The 16,724-nt window shown below is 41.8% G+C and overlaps 1 protein-coding gene across 1 annotated transcript in view; it reads left to right on the forward strand.

Moving 5' to 3' along the window:
• The first annotated feature begins 3,580 nt into the window (after positions 1-3,580).
• The window catches only part of LOC129715170 (calcium-activated chloride channel regulator 1-like), a 39,040-nt gene continuing 25,896 nt past the window's right edge, over positions 3,581-16,724 (forward strand). Inside the window, exons 1-9 of the mRNA XM_055665039.1 lie at positions 3,581-3,852; positions 4,027-4,170; positions 8,984-9,134; positions 12,180-12,280; positions 13,259-13,474; positions 15,237-15,458; positions 15,679-15,746; positions 15,938-16,094; positions 16,172-16,349. Coding sequence (XP_055521014.1) covers positions 3,700-3,852; positions 4,027-4,170; positions 8,984-9,134; positions 12,180-12,280; positions 13,259-13,474; positions 15,237-15,458; positions 15,679-15,746; positions 15,938-16,094; positions 16,172-16,349 — 1,390 coding nt within the window. The 5' untranslated portion in view covers positions 3,581-3,699. The remainder of the gene's footprint in view (positions 3,853-4,026; positions 4,171-8,983; positions 9,135-12,179; positions 12,281-13,258; positions 13,475-15,236; positions 15,459-15,678; positions 15,747-15,937; positions 16,095-16,171; positions 16,350-16,724) is intronic.

A 16,724-nucleotide genomic window follows, 5' to 3' on the forward strand; every position in this document is an offset into this window, starting at 1 on the left:
TTGTTTGTGGTAGACACAAAATGCTGGAGTAACTCAACGGGACAGGTAGCATCTCTGGGGAGCAGGAATGGGTGACGCTTCGGGTCGAGACCCTTCTTGTCTGAAGAAGGGTCTCGACCCGAAACGTCGTCCATTCCTTCTCTCCAGAGATGTTGCCTGTCCCGCTGAGTTACTCCAGCATTTTGTGTCTATCTTCGAATTAAACCAGCACCTGCAGTTCTTTCCTACACACAATGTTTACGGTGCTTCTTGTGCATACGTTAAATGCTGACAAACTTTCTTCCCCATCAGGATTTTGCAATCTTTTCAGTTCAGTTCAGTTTAGTTTAGTTCATTGTCAAGTTTACTATCCGGTCAGCTGAAAGACAGTACATGATTAGAATCGAACCGTTCACAGTGTATAGATGCATGATAATGGAATAACGTTTAGTGCGAGGTAAAGCCAGCAAAGTCTGATCAAGGATAGTCAGAGGGTCACCAAGGAGATAGATAGTAGGTCAGCACTGCTCTCTGGTTGTGATAGGATGAGTCAGTTGCCTGATAACAGCTGGGAAGAAACTATCCCTGAATCTGAAGATGTGCGTTTCCACACTTCTATATCTTTTGCCTGATCGGAAAGAGGAGAAGAGGTAGCGGCCAGGATGCGACGTCCTTAATTATGCTGCTGGCCTTGCCAAGGCAGCGTGAAGGGTTTCTAATTAGAAGTTAACTGTCTAGACATGTCAAGTTAAGTCAAGTTGAGTTTACTGTCATATGCATCGAACTGTAGTTTACCATGCACTTTGACCAAAATCAAAGTTGCTTGGGATATTTGGGTGTAGGAATAAATAATACCAGGACCAATGGTCCCACTGCTCACAAACATAAATTCTAACATAGAAACATAGTCATAGAAAATAGGTGCACTGCCATTCAATATGATCATGGCTGATCATCCAACTCAGTATCCTATACCTGCCTTCTCTCCATACCCCCTGATCCCTTTAGCCACAAAGGCCACATCTAACTCCTTCTTAAAAATAGCCAATGAACTGGCCTCAACTACCTTCTATGGCAGAGAATTCCACAGATTCACCACTCTCTGTGAAAAATGTTTTTCTCATCTCGGTCCTAAAAGACTTCCCCCTTATCCTTAAACTGTGACCCCTTGTTCTGGACTTCCCCAACATCGGGAACAATCTTCCTGCATCTAGCCTGTCCAACCCCTTAAGAATGTTGTAAGTTTCTATAAGATCCCCCCTCAATCTTCTAAATTCTACCGAGTACAAGCCGACTCTATCCAGTCTTTCTTCATATGAAAGTCCCGACATCCCAGGTAACATTTGATTTCCTTTCATTTGATTTGATTTGATAACCCAAATAGAAACATCGAAATTAGGTGCAGGAGTAGGCCATTCGGCCCTTCGAGCTTGCACCGCCATTCAATATGATCATGGCTGATCATCCAACTCAGTATCCCGTACCTGCCTTCTCTCCATACCCTCCGATCCCCTTGGCCACAAGGGCCACATCTAACTCTCTCTTAAATATAGCCAATGAACTGGCCTCAACTACCCTCTGCGGCAGAGAGTTCCAGAGATTCACCACTCTCTGTGTGAAAAAAGTTCTCCTCATCTTGGTTTTAAAGGATTTCCCCCTTATCCTTAAGCTGTGACCCCTTGTCCTGGACTTCCCCAACATCGGGAACAATCTTCCTGCATCTAGCCTGTCCAACCCCTTAAGAATTTTGTACGTTTCTATAAGATCCCCTCTCAATCTCCTAAATTCTAGAGAGTATAAACCAAGTCTATCCAGTCTTTCTTCATAGGACAGTCCTGACATCCCAGGAATCAGTCTGGTGAACCTTCTCTGCACTCCCTCTATGGCAATAATGTCCTTCCTCATATTTGGAGACCAAAACTGCACGCAATACTCCAGGTGTGGTCTCACTAAGACCCTGTACAACTGCAGTAGAACCTCCCTGCTCCGATACTCAAATCCTCTTGCTATGAAAGCCAACATACCATTTGCTTTCTTTACTGCCTGCTGCACCTGCATGCCTACCTTCAATGACTGGTGTACCATGACACCCAGGTCTTGCTGCATCTCCCCCTTTCCCAATCGGCCACCCTTTAGATAATAGTCTGCTTTCCCGTTTTTGCCACCAAAATGGATAACCTCACATTTATCCACATTTATCCAAATGATAGCCTCAGCAACATTAACAATCATACATAAAGTATTCTGAGATAAGAACTATCATAGAGCAGCTGACAGATTTCAATGTGATATTTTGCCTCATGCATTGTTCCTTTGCTATCAGTTGGGAGAATTGCTTCTCGAAAATCCTTCATGGAAAGAGTCATCTGCTGAGTGTCTTCTTTTTCCACTTCCCAATTCCAGCATCTTCTCCTGCCCTGTAGGTCCTTTGGTCATTCTCCCAGTTAGATTGCATGTTAGGGAAAGATCTACAAATATCTCAAGTCTGGGAGAAACTGATTTGTGCAAAAGATTGAAATCATGGTCAGGGTCCCATCAGTTGCTATATGGCAGGCGGCGGCTCTGGCCAGCAGCGGCCTGGCAGTCTGTGGTGTTGAAATTTTCGTATTTTCTCATGGCTGTGTTTTTATGTAGTTTTTGTTTCCAGAGCATTGGGGTGTGTGTGTGGGTAAACTCTTATGGGGGTGGGGGGGGGTGGGGGGGGGGGGGAAACTTTTAAATCTCTCCCAGCATTGGAGACAACCTTTTTCTCTCGGGTTTTCCGTTGTCGTTGAGGCCGCAACGAGGAACGGCCTCCAACAGGAGGAAGCGTTGCTCAGGTGCCGACTCACCGTTGCCGTCGCAGAGCTGGCCGAGACCGGAGCGGTGCTACAACCGCTGCTGCTGCTGCTGCAAGTACCGCTGTGAGTCGGAGGCTGCTGCTGCGGGTCTGCGGACAGCGGCGCCGGGAGCCCGCGGCTCCCTGGAGAGAGACCGCTTTTCGGGGCTCCTGCAACGGAGAATTCTCCCGCCCGAGTTGCGGGGTCGAAGAGCTACTGGAGCGGGGCCTCACTACACCGCCCTGCGCGGCTGGAATGGCCGCGGGTACTTGCGAGCGCACACCGGGGGCTCCAACATCAAGAAGCTTATGTGAAAGCACCACCCGTGAGTGGCTTCAAATGGCCGCGGGACCAATCGTTTTCGCCAGCCGATGTTATTGACTTTGACTCTGACTATCGGGGGGGGGGAGAGTGCAGTGTAAGATAAGTTTTTTTGGCCTTCCAGGTGATTAAAAGCCAGGAATTATGTAAAATTGTAATTATGTTGTGTCTGGGTCTATTTGTGTGTAATGTATGGCTACAGAAACGGCATTTCGTTTGGACCTCTAGGGGTAAAAATCAATGCCTGCAATTAAATTGGGCTCTGAATGGCAAACAAGCCAGCACTTTATTACTCTAAATGGCGAGCTGTGGGTGTTGAAATTTGTCGGGGCTCATGGCTACCTGGTTATTGATAATTTTCTTTCCAGAGCATCTCTTTTCATAAAAAATTATTGTCAAACTCTTATTTGAAATCTGTTGGAACTTCTAGTCCAATGTCACCTATTATTTCCTCTAGTAATAGTGCAACCTCCTCCTCTAATCCTTTTCAATTCATCTTGAGAAGTAGGTGGAACTGCCAGATCTATTACTCGCGTTGCGGGAAGTTTGCTCAAGCAGAAAATACTTCAGTGCTACAACCATGCAAGTACCAAGTTTGGTGTTCTGCTATCTCCTGTCTATTTGCGTTATAAAATGTTCCAGGGTTACACTGGTCAATAATGGATACCAAGACATTGTATTTGCAATAAATCCCAGTGTCCAATATAACGACAAGCTTATTGAAAGCATTCAGGTGAGATGATGTTTGAAATAATCTATTTCCATTGTTTTTGTTCATTAGATGTTATTTATATTGTGTGTTACTATCGGATTTGGTGAGAATTAAAAGCGTAATTTTATGTTCTTTTTCCCTCTCTCCAGGTGATTAAAAGCCAGGAATTACCTTTTAATTCTGTTTGTTTTGCAGGAAATGGTGACTGAAGCCTCGAACTACCTCCACCAAGCGACGAAATATCAACTTTACTTCTCAGATGTAAAAATCCTGCTGCCTGCTTCCTGGGCACTGAATTCGAGCCTGGTTCAAAGTCGAACTCATGAATCATACGAGAAGGTAAGAACAATAGGGGTGAAAGAATCAAACTATTATTGATAGCTCCCACTGACAAACCTATCCTAAAATACCTGGCAATGACAGGAAGAATGTAAGGTGAATTCACAAATGGAGTTTGATGGTCAGTGCAAACTCAGTGAGCCAAAGGATCCGTGCTTACACAGTATGACTGTATAATATTCTGGTTTTGGTTGATGATGGAAAGAGTAAATCCTGAACTTTGTGTCCTCTTCACACAGATATGGGTTATATGTGCCAAAGTCTCAGTGATGGAGCAAGGTAACTCTAAGGATAGACCTGGCAAAACAGCAGTTTCCAATGATTTTCTTATAAGTACAATCACTCTATCGGTTAACAGTCTCTCTCACCTACGAATTGCTCCACTGACAATAAATGATGGAACTTATACCTGGCAATGAATGGGATTAATGTAAAATTATAATAAATGGAGTTTGATGGTCAGTGCAAACTCAGTGAGCCAAAGGATCCGTGCTTACACAGTATGACTGTATAATATTAGTGCTTTGGAAGCTGAGTTGCACAACCCTGTTGTATCTTCCTTGAAATAGTAACTCACTCACTTCAATTATATCTGTTCTTTTATTTTACTCTTACCTGTCTGAAAGCCTGGTGCACACAAGCTTTTGCCAACTGGACTGAGGAATTCAGAAACTGTAATTGGGTTCCAGCTCTTTGATGGCATTAGGTTATTCGGGCATCTGTCAGGAATGTCATGGTGGCCTGTGGCTTGTTAGCATTTGGAAATGGATATTAAGATATGATTCCTATGTTTTAGTAGTGACCTGTGCAGGGCTTGACAGAACAAGGGGGCTGGGGCCAAGTGACAGCAAACTGCGAATATCAGTATTGGTGGAAATCTAGAACTTAATTGGTTTTGAGAACAGTGTCGATAAGTTTGAAAGATGTGTGCATATTATGAAAAGCGGGGTGCCGGGCAAGTGGAGGAATTTTGTGTCTAGCAGCTTTGAAATTGTGGTGTATTGGATACAATACTGTGAAAGCAAGATCTTAGTCATAGAGTTGTACAGCACAGAAACAGGCCCTTTTGGCGCTCCTCGTCCATGCCGATTGTAATGATTATCAACGCTAATCCAATTTGCCTGTATTCAATCCATATCCCTTTATGCTTTTTCTATCCAAGCACATGTCCAAGTGTCTTTTCAATGGCACAATTGTATCTGTCTCCTACCATCTCCTCTGGAAGCTTGTCCTAGATATTCATCACCATTCAGATGTCTTTTAAATTTCTCCCCTCTCAATTGTAAGACTCCCCTACTTCTCTCCTAGACTTTTGAGATAAAAATTCTGACTATCCATGTCCCTCACAATTTTATAAACTTTTGTCAGGTTTCTCTGAGCTTCCTATGTTCCAATAAGAATAAACCCAGGCTATTTAATCACCTAACTACAACCCTCCATTCTAGGTTACATCCTGGTAAATCTCTTGTGCACCTCTCTTTATAGCTACTGCATCTGACCTGTAGTGTGGTGACCAGAACAGTACACACTAAAGGTTTCAAATGTTTCAAAGGTCTTATATTGTCACGTGTACCAACTAAGGTACAGTCTTATATGCGAATTACCATGAAGCCATACTGAAAAATAGCAACAAGACACACAAATACATAAAAGTTAACATAAACATCCACCACAGCGGATTCCCCACGTTCCCCACTGTGATGGAAGGCAATAAAGTCTAATCTTCTTCCCTCATTTTTCTCCCGCTGTTGGGGCAGTCGAACCATCCGCAGTCGGGGCAATTGAAGATCCCGCAGCTGGCGGTTGAAGCCCCCATGACGGGGCGACCGAAGCCCCCACGTCGGAGCGATTGTAGCTCCCTCATCGTGGTGATCAAAGCTCCTGCATCGGGGTGATCGAAGCTCCTGTGGCTTGGAGCTCCCGAAGTCGGTCTCTAATCAGAGACTGCGAGTGCCGCGATGTTAAGTCCGCAGGTTCCTGCGGCTGGAGCTCCCGAAGTCGGTCTCCAGTAAAGGCCTCCACTCCTCGATATTAGGCCGCAGAGTGGATTTATATACGATATGGAAATAAATCGCATCTCCGTCAAGGTTAGAGATTAAAAAAAGTTTCCCCCAACCCCTCCCCCGCCCCCCACATAAAACAAGCTAAAGAACATTAAGAACATGCATTTAATACATACTAAAAAAACAACAAAGAAAGGGACAGACAGATTGTTGGCGAGATAGCCATTGCTGGCACCACCCAGTGGGTCTGACCATTGTTACATGCAACATGTAACTGAAACACTATGTCCCAGCTTTCACACTCAATACCTAGGAAGACGCATAACAAGTGGCCGTCACACCACGCTATCCTCATGTGCTGTTACTTTCAGAGAGCTATGGGTTTGCATGCCAAAGTTTCTCAGTACATTAACACTCCTAATATCTCTGCTATTTACTTAATATGTCCTACCAGAATTTGACATCACACCTATCTACTACACCTTTGGCCAACATTTCAGCTGATCGATGATCTGCAGATAACCTCGCTATTTATGGCTTACCAATTATTGTGTCATCTGCAAACTTACAAATAATAACAACTACATTCTCATCCAAGTAATTTATATACGTAATAAACAACAAATGTCCCAGCACTGATCCCTGCGGTGTATCATTAATTACACCACCCATCCACCACTGCTCTAACAAAATGGATCCATAACTGTCTGGGTAAGTGCAGTAGTAGATGGATGTTTTCACTAAAATCTGTAACTAATGATATAACTCATTATTATATTATATAATTACAATATGATATAATGATATTATAATAACATTATAATATAACATTATAATATAACATTATAATGATAAAATGATTCTTTGTGACTTAACCTTCTGGACGACCTAGCATGTGAAATCTTGACAAAACCCTTACTAAAGTCCATGTTAATTACTACTACCATTCTGCGTTCATAAATTTTCCAATTTACTTCCTCAAAAAGCTCAATCAGATTCACAAGACATGATCTCTCAAGCACATAACCCCACCCCCCCCCCCCCCCCCCTCCCTAATCAATCCGTCTTTCCAAATAAAAATTAATCCTATTCCGCAAAACTTTGTCCAACAACTTCCCTACCACTGAAGTAAGATTAACTGGCCTGTAGTTTCCAGATTTATCCTTTCTACCCTTTTAAAATAAGGGGACAATCCAATCCAATTGTCCTCCAATCTTACGGTACCTGATCTGCGATACAAAAATCTCTGTCAGAGTGCCAGCAATTTCCTGTCTTAGCATCCTGGAATAAATGCCATCGGCCCTGGGGATTTTTCTACCACCCATTGAGCTCCAATACTTCTAATACTTCCTCCTTCCTGGTACAGAGCTCCAGAATATCAATGTACCAAACACCTCAACTCTCCAGCCTTCAGATCTTTCTTCCTGGTGAAAACTGTTGAGAAGTACTCACTTCTTATCACACTTATATCCACTGGCTCCATACATATGATCCCCTCTGATCCTTGACGGGAGTTATTCCTTCCTTGGATACTCTCTTGCTTCTACCACATTCTCCTTTAGGATTCTCCTCAATCCTCCATGTTGAGGATACGTCAGGCCCCTTTTGGCGTCGAATTTCTTACTTATGCTTTTTCCTATATCCTCTATGGATTTCAAGAACTAATTCGATAACTCTGCCTGACATATGCTTCTTTCTTTTCCCTGATCAAATCTTCAATAACATCTGGGTCTGAACTCTCGTTAGCTTGCTCTTAAATACCTTCCATTTGTCAGATATTGTTTTCCCCTGAGTAGCTACTCCCAGTTTATCTCGTCCAGGTCCTGTCTTATACCATGAAAATCTGCTTAGGGCCCTAAGTTGATGACCTGCTTAATCATTTTCCACTGCCATCTTGAAATTTACAGAGCATTGTATGGTCGCTGTTCCCAAAGGGTTTCTCCAGACATTTTTTTTGACCTCTGTCCCTCAGATAAAATAAAGTACAGTCCCCACCATAGTAGAGATCTCAATATACTGCTTCAAAAATCCATCTTGAATGCATTTTATCAACTCCTTCCTATCTAATCCCCAGCAAAATCATTAATCCTGTTAATCCAAGTCAATATTTTCAAAATCTCCTGCTGCTGTAACCCTATTGCTTTTACACCATTCTAAAATTTGTCTACATACCTTTTTTATGTCCTATTGACTGCCACGGGAGGCTACAGTATAGCTCCTCCTCTAATCTAAGTATAATGTAAATGACTGTCCCTTTCTTATTCCAAAATTCTACCAGTATCATTTAATTGGCTGATCCCTACAAGAATCCACTGAGTATTGCAAAGTTGCTTCCACGATCAGCAATGCAACAGAGGCTTCTGACACGACTGAAACTTTATTCTCGAGAACATTCAGTTACCAGACCTGCCCTTCGCTCGACCAGATGTCCCTGATTGCACCAATATCATTATCCAGATCTTGTGGTGTTAGCTGGAAGTTGGTCCTTTAACAGAGCACTGAGAGAGAATCTGTGGAATTTTGACATCGGAGTAACAAGGGGAATACTCGAGGGTAATGAAAAAGAAGTAGAATGTCCAATGGTATTTGAGAGAGTTCTAAGATCCATAAATATTGAGAGATGGAATGTTAGGGGAGAAGTGAATCAGAGCAACGATGAATGGAAAGAGGAACAAGGCAGACATTTCTGAAAATGTTGGCATTTTTGTACAAAGTTCTCAGACCTAGCACATCTACAATTCTGCTCTTGGCAGTGCTTTTTTTTGTGTGCAATGATTTTCATATGGAAAACATTCAATTTTCTTTCATAGGCTGATGTGATCATTGCTGAATCATACCTTAAACATGGAGATGCACCATACACCCTGCAATATGGCGGATGTGGCGAGATGGGTCGGTACATTCATTTCACCCCAAAGTTCATTCTAAACGAAAAAATTACCTCGGTTTATGGTCCAAAAGGTAAATTAATTTGAAAAAGTTTGCACTGCTGCAGCATGTGTATTCACGGCTGTATAAATCATGCACCATAGGAACAAGTGTAGGCTATTCAGCTCTTCACGCTTTAATGATATGATTACTGAGCTAAAGCCCATTGAAAATCCCAACTGAAAGTTGGGGGTTGACTGTCCCACCATGTTTCATAAAGCGATGGGTGTAAAGAGTGTGGGAGTGTTCCACACATTCTAAAATACCTTTAATTATTTGAATGGTAATAGACATGAACCTGCTATTCTAAAGAGGGCTGGAGAAAATAGGAAACCAAAGGAAATCATCTACAAACTTAAAGCACATGGCATTGGGGGTTCAGTATTGATGTGGATAGAGAACAAACTTAAAGCACAAGGCCGCATTGGGGGTTTATCCAAAGTATTGATGTTTCCGGATAGAGAAGGTAGGTAGCTGGTCTGGCAAAGACAGGAAAATGCAAAGGGAGTAGTAGAGTTTAAACGGGTCCTTTTCACAAACTGGCAGGCAACGTGACTAGCTTGGGGCGACCCGGTACCCCGCAAGCGCTGCGTCCCGACATCGGGGAGTACTCCGGCTGCGGGCCGCGCTGGACCCTCGCAGCCAGGCGTAGAGTTTACACAACCATATGCGGAGCTTACTGCATGACCCGGTAAGGATGAGGGACCAGGTAGGGGACTAAGATTTAAAGGTAATAACTCTCCAAGTTTGCGGGGATGACACTACAGTAGTACTGGGGGTGGGTCAGGGTGTTTGGCGGTGTGCGCAGGAAAAAATGGATGCTAGGAGACACCTGCAGCTAGGTGACTTGAGGATTGAGGCTTGGGATGAGTGGGGGGCAAATGTTGCTAGGCAGCATGACAGTATAATGTTTGGAATAAATGTGAGGTTATCCATTTTGGTGGCAAAAACGGGAAAGCAGATTATTATCTAAATGGTGGCCGATTGGGAAAGGGGGAGATGTAGCGAGACCTGGGTGTCATGGTACACCAGTCATTGAAGGTAGGCATGCAGGTGCAGCAGGCAGTAAAGAAAGCGAATGGTATGTTGGCTTTCATAGCAAGAGGATTTGAGTATAGGAGCAGGGAGGTTCTACTGCAGTTGTACAGGGTCTTGGTGAGACCACACCTGGAGTATTGCGTGCAGTTTTGGTCTCCAAATCTGAGGAAGGACATTATTGCCATAGAGGGAGTGCAGAGAAGGTTCACCAGACTGATTCCTGGGATGTCAGGACTGTCTTATGAAGAAAGACTGGATAGACTTGGTTTATACTCTCTAGAATTTAGGAGATTGAGAGGGGATCTTACAGAAATTTACAAAATTCTTAAGGGGTTGGACAAGCTAGATGCAGGAAGATTGTTCCCGATGTTGGGGAAGTCCAGGACAAGGGGTCACAGCTTAAGGATAAGGGGGAAATCCTTTAAAACCGAGATGAGGAGAACTTTTTTCACACAGAGAGTGGTGAATCTCTGGAACTCTCTGCCACAGAGGGTAGTTGAGGCCAGTTCATTGGCTATATTTAAGAGGGAGTTAGATGTGGCCCTTGTGGCCAAGGGGATCAGAGGGCATGGAGAGAAGGCAGGTATGGGATACTGAGTTGGATGATCAGCCATGATCATATTAAATGGCGGTGCAGGCTCGAAGGGCCGAATGGCCTACTCCTGCACCTAATTTCTATGTTTCTATCTTGATGTCAACAGTAGAGAAACGCTTTAATCAATTTTTGAGTATTTGGCAGCAAGGTGGTAAGAAATTCACAAAATAAGCCAAAACCAACATGTTTGTGTTATCTTTGAGGATGGAATAGCTCAAGGGAAACAATTTGGATTCTCAGAAAGTGCACAATAACGTCAGGAGGAAATTGTGGATCATGAGATAATATGTAATGCATTAATAATAATAAGTAATAATAAGTGACTGGTTGAAGGTTCATTCAAATAGGAAAAAGTAGGGGAATTAAACAGAATAGAGGCAGAGCAAAATTCGTGGAAGATTGCAAGGATAAATAGCTTACTATCAGCAGTTTAGAAAATAATTAAGAAATGTTAACACGGCATTTAGAAAATAATAAGACTGGACAGAGTCAACATGGATTGATTAAAGGGGAATCCTAGAATTAAATTTGCTGGAGCTTTTTGAATACTATAATTGGCCAAATAAGTAAGAGAGACTTGGTGGATTTTTGATGTTTCAGTAGATTGTCCATAAAGTGCCACAAAAAAGTTCATAGTTTTGTATTTTCCTTCTGTCACCCTCAACATCTCCTCCTTAAGGCATTTCTTAGCTTCCTCTGTAACCAGTCCTTTTCCCATCTGCGCTATGGAAGCTTTCATTCATTTTGAAAATGCTTACATAAAACTCCTTGGAACATTTTTATATTAAAATGTTGTTGTTAATTAGTTACTTCCTCAGAAAAATTCATTAGCCATCATAAACAACGTTGCTGCCAGCTAATACATTCAAATTTCCCCAAGTGTTCCAGCGGTCAGACTAATGGGTCTATTGTTCCTTTGTTCTAAAGGGGAATTCTAAAATGCAAAATCTCAGAAAATGAAAGGAAATGTGACCTATGGACATTCAGCTTGCGTGATTGTTTCCAGAATGAGTCTGGCTACATACAAGTACCCAGAGTTGCCACTGCCGTTAAATCTGACACGTTTTCAATTCAAACCACGACTGCATAATTATAAGGAAATGTGAGGATTTCCAATTGAAATAAGCATCTAATTGAAAATAGCATAGGCTATCTTGGACTCACGGTACACCTGTCAGTAAGAAAGAGGTGTGGTGAAAGTGGCTGCTTGGTCATTTACCTATATTACTGCATATCATGAACACAGCTCACATTTGTTGATTCAGACCAAACAACTCTAATTAATTTTATAATCGCAGAAAAAGAACTTCATCCCATTGAGAGTATTTTGCCCTTGCAAGGGAATTATGTCAATAGCTAAACCTGCAGAAATAATTGTACACCTCATATCTTAAGAACATGAAAGCAATAAGTTCGCTATTAAAATAAACATCTTACTTTTGTAGGTAGAGTATTGGTTCATGAATGGGCTCGTTTTCGCTGGGGTGTATTTAATGAACATAATGATCTGATTCCATTTTACAAATCCAGCAATAGAACTTCTGAAGCAACAAGGTATGATTTTCTTAGGTCGTAAGAATCTCTAGTCAAGAATGTAAAGGGAAGAACTTGCATTTCTGTAATAACTTTCCTAATCTAGATATGTCCTAAAATTCTTTAGAGCCAATGGTATACTTTTTACGGGCTGTTTTAAGGAATATGGCAACCAATACTGCATAAAGCTTGCTCTCACAAACAACAATTTGATATTGAACTTTACATCGGTTTTAAGTTATGCTGGATGAAGCACTTAAAACCGTTGGCCAGGAGTGAAGGACAACTCCCCCTTTTTCTTGAATATACAAAAACCTACTGATTTTTACAAAAAATAAACACTAAGTGCTGGAGTAACTCAGCGAGTCTGGCAACATCTCTGGATTGATAACAATTTGGGTCATTCAACCATCTGCCAACCAAACCCCATCACCTATATCCACCTATCACTTTGTCCTCTCCCACCTCTCTTCCAGCTTTCTTGCCCATCCCCCTTCCCCACCACAAAGAGTTTGAAGAAGGATCCCAACCCAAAACGTCATCTATCCATGTTCTACAGAGATGCTGTCTGACCTACTGAATTACTCCAGCACTTTATGGCCTGGAGTTCTGAGTGGTCATTATTTTTCTTCTAAGCTGTGCAATGTTTTTTTTGTGCAAGAAAACAGACTGAAAGGGCAGTCAGGAGCTCAGTTTAGTGGCTTACTGCTATCTGCTGCAGTAGATGTATTGCCAAAATTAAGCCATGGAGTTATGCCAAATATGCCAAAATTAAGCCAATGGCTTGATTGTGGGTTTCGAATATGAAAGACGGGAAGGATTGTTAGCAGCAACTGCCAATTAAAGTACTGAAAGTCATCCCCATTAATCTTTGAAGGGTGTTGTGTGTGGGCTGGGAAGTCCAATCAATGGGCTACAATGAAAGAATTGGCTAGTAATGAGAAGACCCATGAATTATCCACTCCAAGTCGTTTCTGATTGAATTGTCAAGTGTATAAATATAAGCATGTGCAGTTTTCTAATTATTATTTTGACTTTCAGATGTTCTCTCAGCATAAGGGGAATGACTGCTGAATGTAATGGCAGTTTGTGTTCCTTGTGTACCATTGATAAAAGCACAGGATTACCTAACAAGGAATGTCAGTTTTTCCCTGAGAAAAATCAGATGTCATCATCTTCAATTATGTATTTACAGGGATTACCGAATGTAAGTAGAGCCACGAGAAGCTAGTTTTCTAGTTATTTGCCCATATTGCATTCGCTGTTGATGCCGGCTCCAAATGGATCAGCCACACTTACTCATTAGGACTTAAGTGAATGCGGTGAGAGTCTGGGGACTTACTGATTCGAGAGGCCGACTCTTGTCGGTTTTCGTTCCAATGGTGAAGCTCAGTCTTGGTTGGATCTCACAATATCATACTGGGGTGTTATTCTCATATCCAGTACCAGGTTCAGACCTGGTGTGAGATTTGAAGTCCCACTGGGGGACTTTGACTCTGACAAAGCCCGCCGGGGGCTTTGACTCTGACAAAGCCTGCCGGGGGCTTTGACTCTGACATCGGGAGGGGAATGGGGAGTGCAGGGGAGGGATAATTTTTTGCCTTCCATCACAGCGAGGAGGAGATGCGCTGTGATGGATGTCTGTGTAAATTGTGTTGTGTCTTGGGTCTTTAGAAACAACATTTCATTTGAGCCTCTATGAGGTTCAAGTGACAAATAAATTGTATTGTGTATTGTGTGTGTATTGTGTATGGGGGTTTGTGGCCTGCAGACGAGGAGGCAAAGAGGGAGATCAGTCTATTTTTCTATACATTTTACTGGATTTTTTCTATACATTTTAAAGTTATTCGTTTTAACGGGTGTAACTTACATTTTCTTCTTCCCATCTACTTTAGTTTAGTTTATTATTGTCACATATACGAGGTACAGAGAAACATTTTTGTTTGCATGATATCCAGTCAAATATATATATTTTTAAAGTAATGAACTTCAACTTCAATAGGTTTTAAATGTTATTGTATCTGAGACAATTTCATTCAGCTTTATTACATCATCCAGACTTCCTTACTCCCTCCTGCTTTTGCCCTTTACTTTTACAGGAACATGCATGCTTTGAATTCTCACCATTACACACCTAAAAAAGCATCCTACTTTCTGGACATCCTTTTGCCTGCAAACAACCTCCCCCAATCATTTTTTGCAAGTTTGTGTCTATTACCATCAAAGTTGGCCCCAAAGGCTCGCTCCCCAACACTTTAGTCACTTGCCCTTCCCAATTTCCTAAGACTAGGTCAAGCTTTGCAGTGCCCTCTACATCATGGCTAAAGAAATTTTCCTGAACACATTTGACAATTTCAACCCGGTCTTAGCTCTTGATACTATGGCAGTCCCCGTCTATATTCAGAAAGTTAAAATCCCCTACTATGACAACCCTATAAGTCGTGCAGCTGCCTGCAATGTCCCAATATATTTGTTCTTACATTTGTTCTAGTCCTGTAAAACTGCAATTAAATTCCTACATTTTTATAATCAATGCACAGACCAATGAACGCAAGCACATCATAGGCCTTCTTTACCACTTGCTTTCAGGAAGCTATGGATTTAGACCCAAGTTCCCTCTGTACATCAGACATTTCAGATAGTCAGTCCCATCATATTTATTAACCTGTACCTGCCCGTTTTTGCTATTAAACTTACCTGACTGAACCTCAACTTTTGCTCAATCGCTCCACCTGCTGACGTGTCCCCACTCCACTGCCACATTAGTTTAAACATTCATGGGTAGCACTAACAAATATCGCTGCGTTTATCTGTAGAAAAACACTCCACCAGCCTTGAAGGTCTTACACTCAATTCTCACTAAGAATTCTATTATATTTAATGAGACCTTATTCAGCGTTTTTAACCAGAGATGTTTTATCTATTGCTCTAGCCACTTTAACCCTGGTATCCTTTGTACAAATATCCAGGTGGATAAATTCTGTGATAACACCACTCACAATCCTGAAGCACCAAACATGCAGAACAAAATGTGCAATTATAAGAGCACTTGGGACGTGATCAGCAAGTCGGAAGATGTTCAAAACATTTCTTCACCCCACAATGGTTCAGTTAAACCAAATTTCACACTTCTACAAGCCAAAAACCGCGTGCTTTGCTTAGTTCTTGACGTCTCAGGAAGCATGTCATCGGTAAGGTCATTGATATTAATTTCTGTGATGAAACCCTATTGTGAGTCCTAAAATGAATGTCGGGGGCTAGGTATTCTGATAAAGTAGAAACTTGATACCATCTAGACCAAAACAAGCCTCTTGGTTAACCAACATTTACAGAAATTATTTAATACATTTTACACAATCTTTTTTGTTTAAATACAAAGTTTAAGAAAATTGTGCTTTTTTTGATACACAGCGGAATCGCATTGACAGGCTCCGACAAGCAGCCGAGATATTCTTGCAGCAGATTGCTGAGACAGGATCACAAGATTCAGATTCAGATTCAATTTTAATTGTCATTGTCAGTGTACAGTACAGAGACAACGAAATGCATTGTCTGTAATCCACACTATTACGTTAGGGCCAACCGCAGCTAAAGAATTAGAAGAGCTCTCAGCTATGACAGGTAACTGGTATTGAAAGACATTGCAATTTTCCACTGGGAAACCAAACATACAAGCTGGAATTATCACTTTCAACTACTCTGCGAGCATTCAAACGCATTTAAAAATGATTGTTAGTGATATCACAAGAGAGGAACTTGTAAAGCTGTTACTGGCAAGAGCTTATGGAGGAACAAGCATTTGTGCAGGAATTCGGTCTGGCTTTGAGGTAATCGATAAAATTTGGCCAATTCTCTTAATTTTAATTGCTACATTTTCCCCCATGTTGATGAATCATTGTTGCAGGTACTTCGTGGAGATGACAATGCTACGAAGGGGGATGAAATCATTTTACTGACAGATGGAATAGATCAACAAATAAGCAGTTGCTTCCAAGAAGTAGAAGAAAGTGGATCTGTAATCCACACTATTGCGTTAGGGCCAACCGCAGCTAAAGAATTAGAAGAGCTCTCAGCTATGACAGGTAACTGGTATTGAAAGACATTGCAATTTTCCACTGGGAAACCAAACATACAAACATTTCATTTGCTTGTTCTACGGGATTCCCCTTCACCTTTGTTACACTGGTATTAACAGATTTATATTAAATTAGCCAACATAGCGTAAACAACAGACAAAAGAACTTCAGGTGGAAGCAGTAAATATGAAGTCCATCTTAAATCTGTATGTGGCTGGACTTTTCTCCTGATCTGACCAATTTAACAAAAATAAGAAGTTAGTTAGCGTCCCTCTGAATTAATTGATAATCATATCACACAAATTTATGTTGTTCATCACTCCTTCTCGAGGAAGATCATGACATCCAGGTCTACAGGTTCGTACTGGGTACAGAGATGGC

The sequence above is a fragment of the Leucoraja erinacea genome, unplaced genomic scaffold, assembly GCF_028641065.1.
Source record: "Leucoraja erinacea ecotype New England unplaced genomic scaffold, Leri_hhj_1 Leri_104S, whole genome shotgun sequence".
NCBI lineage: Eukaryota > Metazoa > Chordata > Chondrichthyes > Rajiformes > Rajidae > Leucoraja > Leucoraja erinaceus.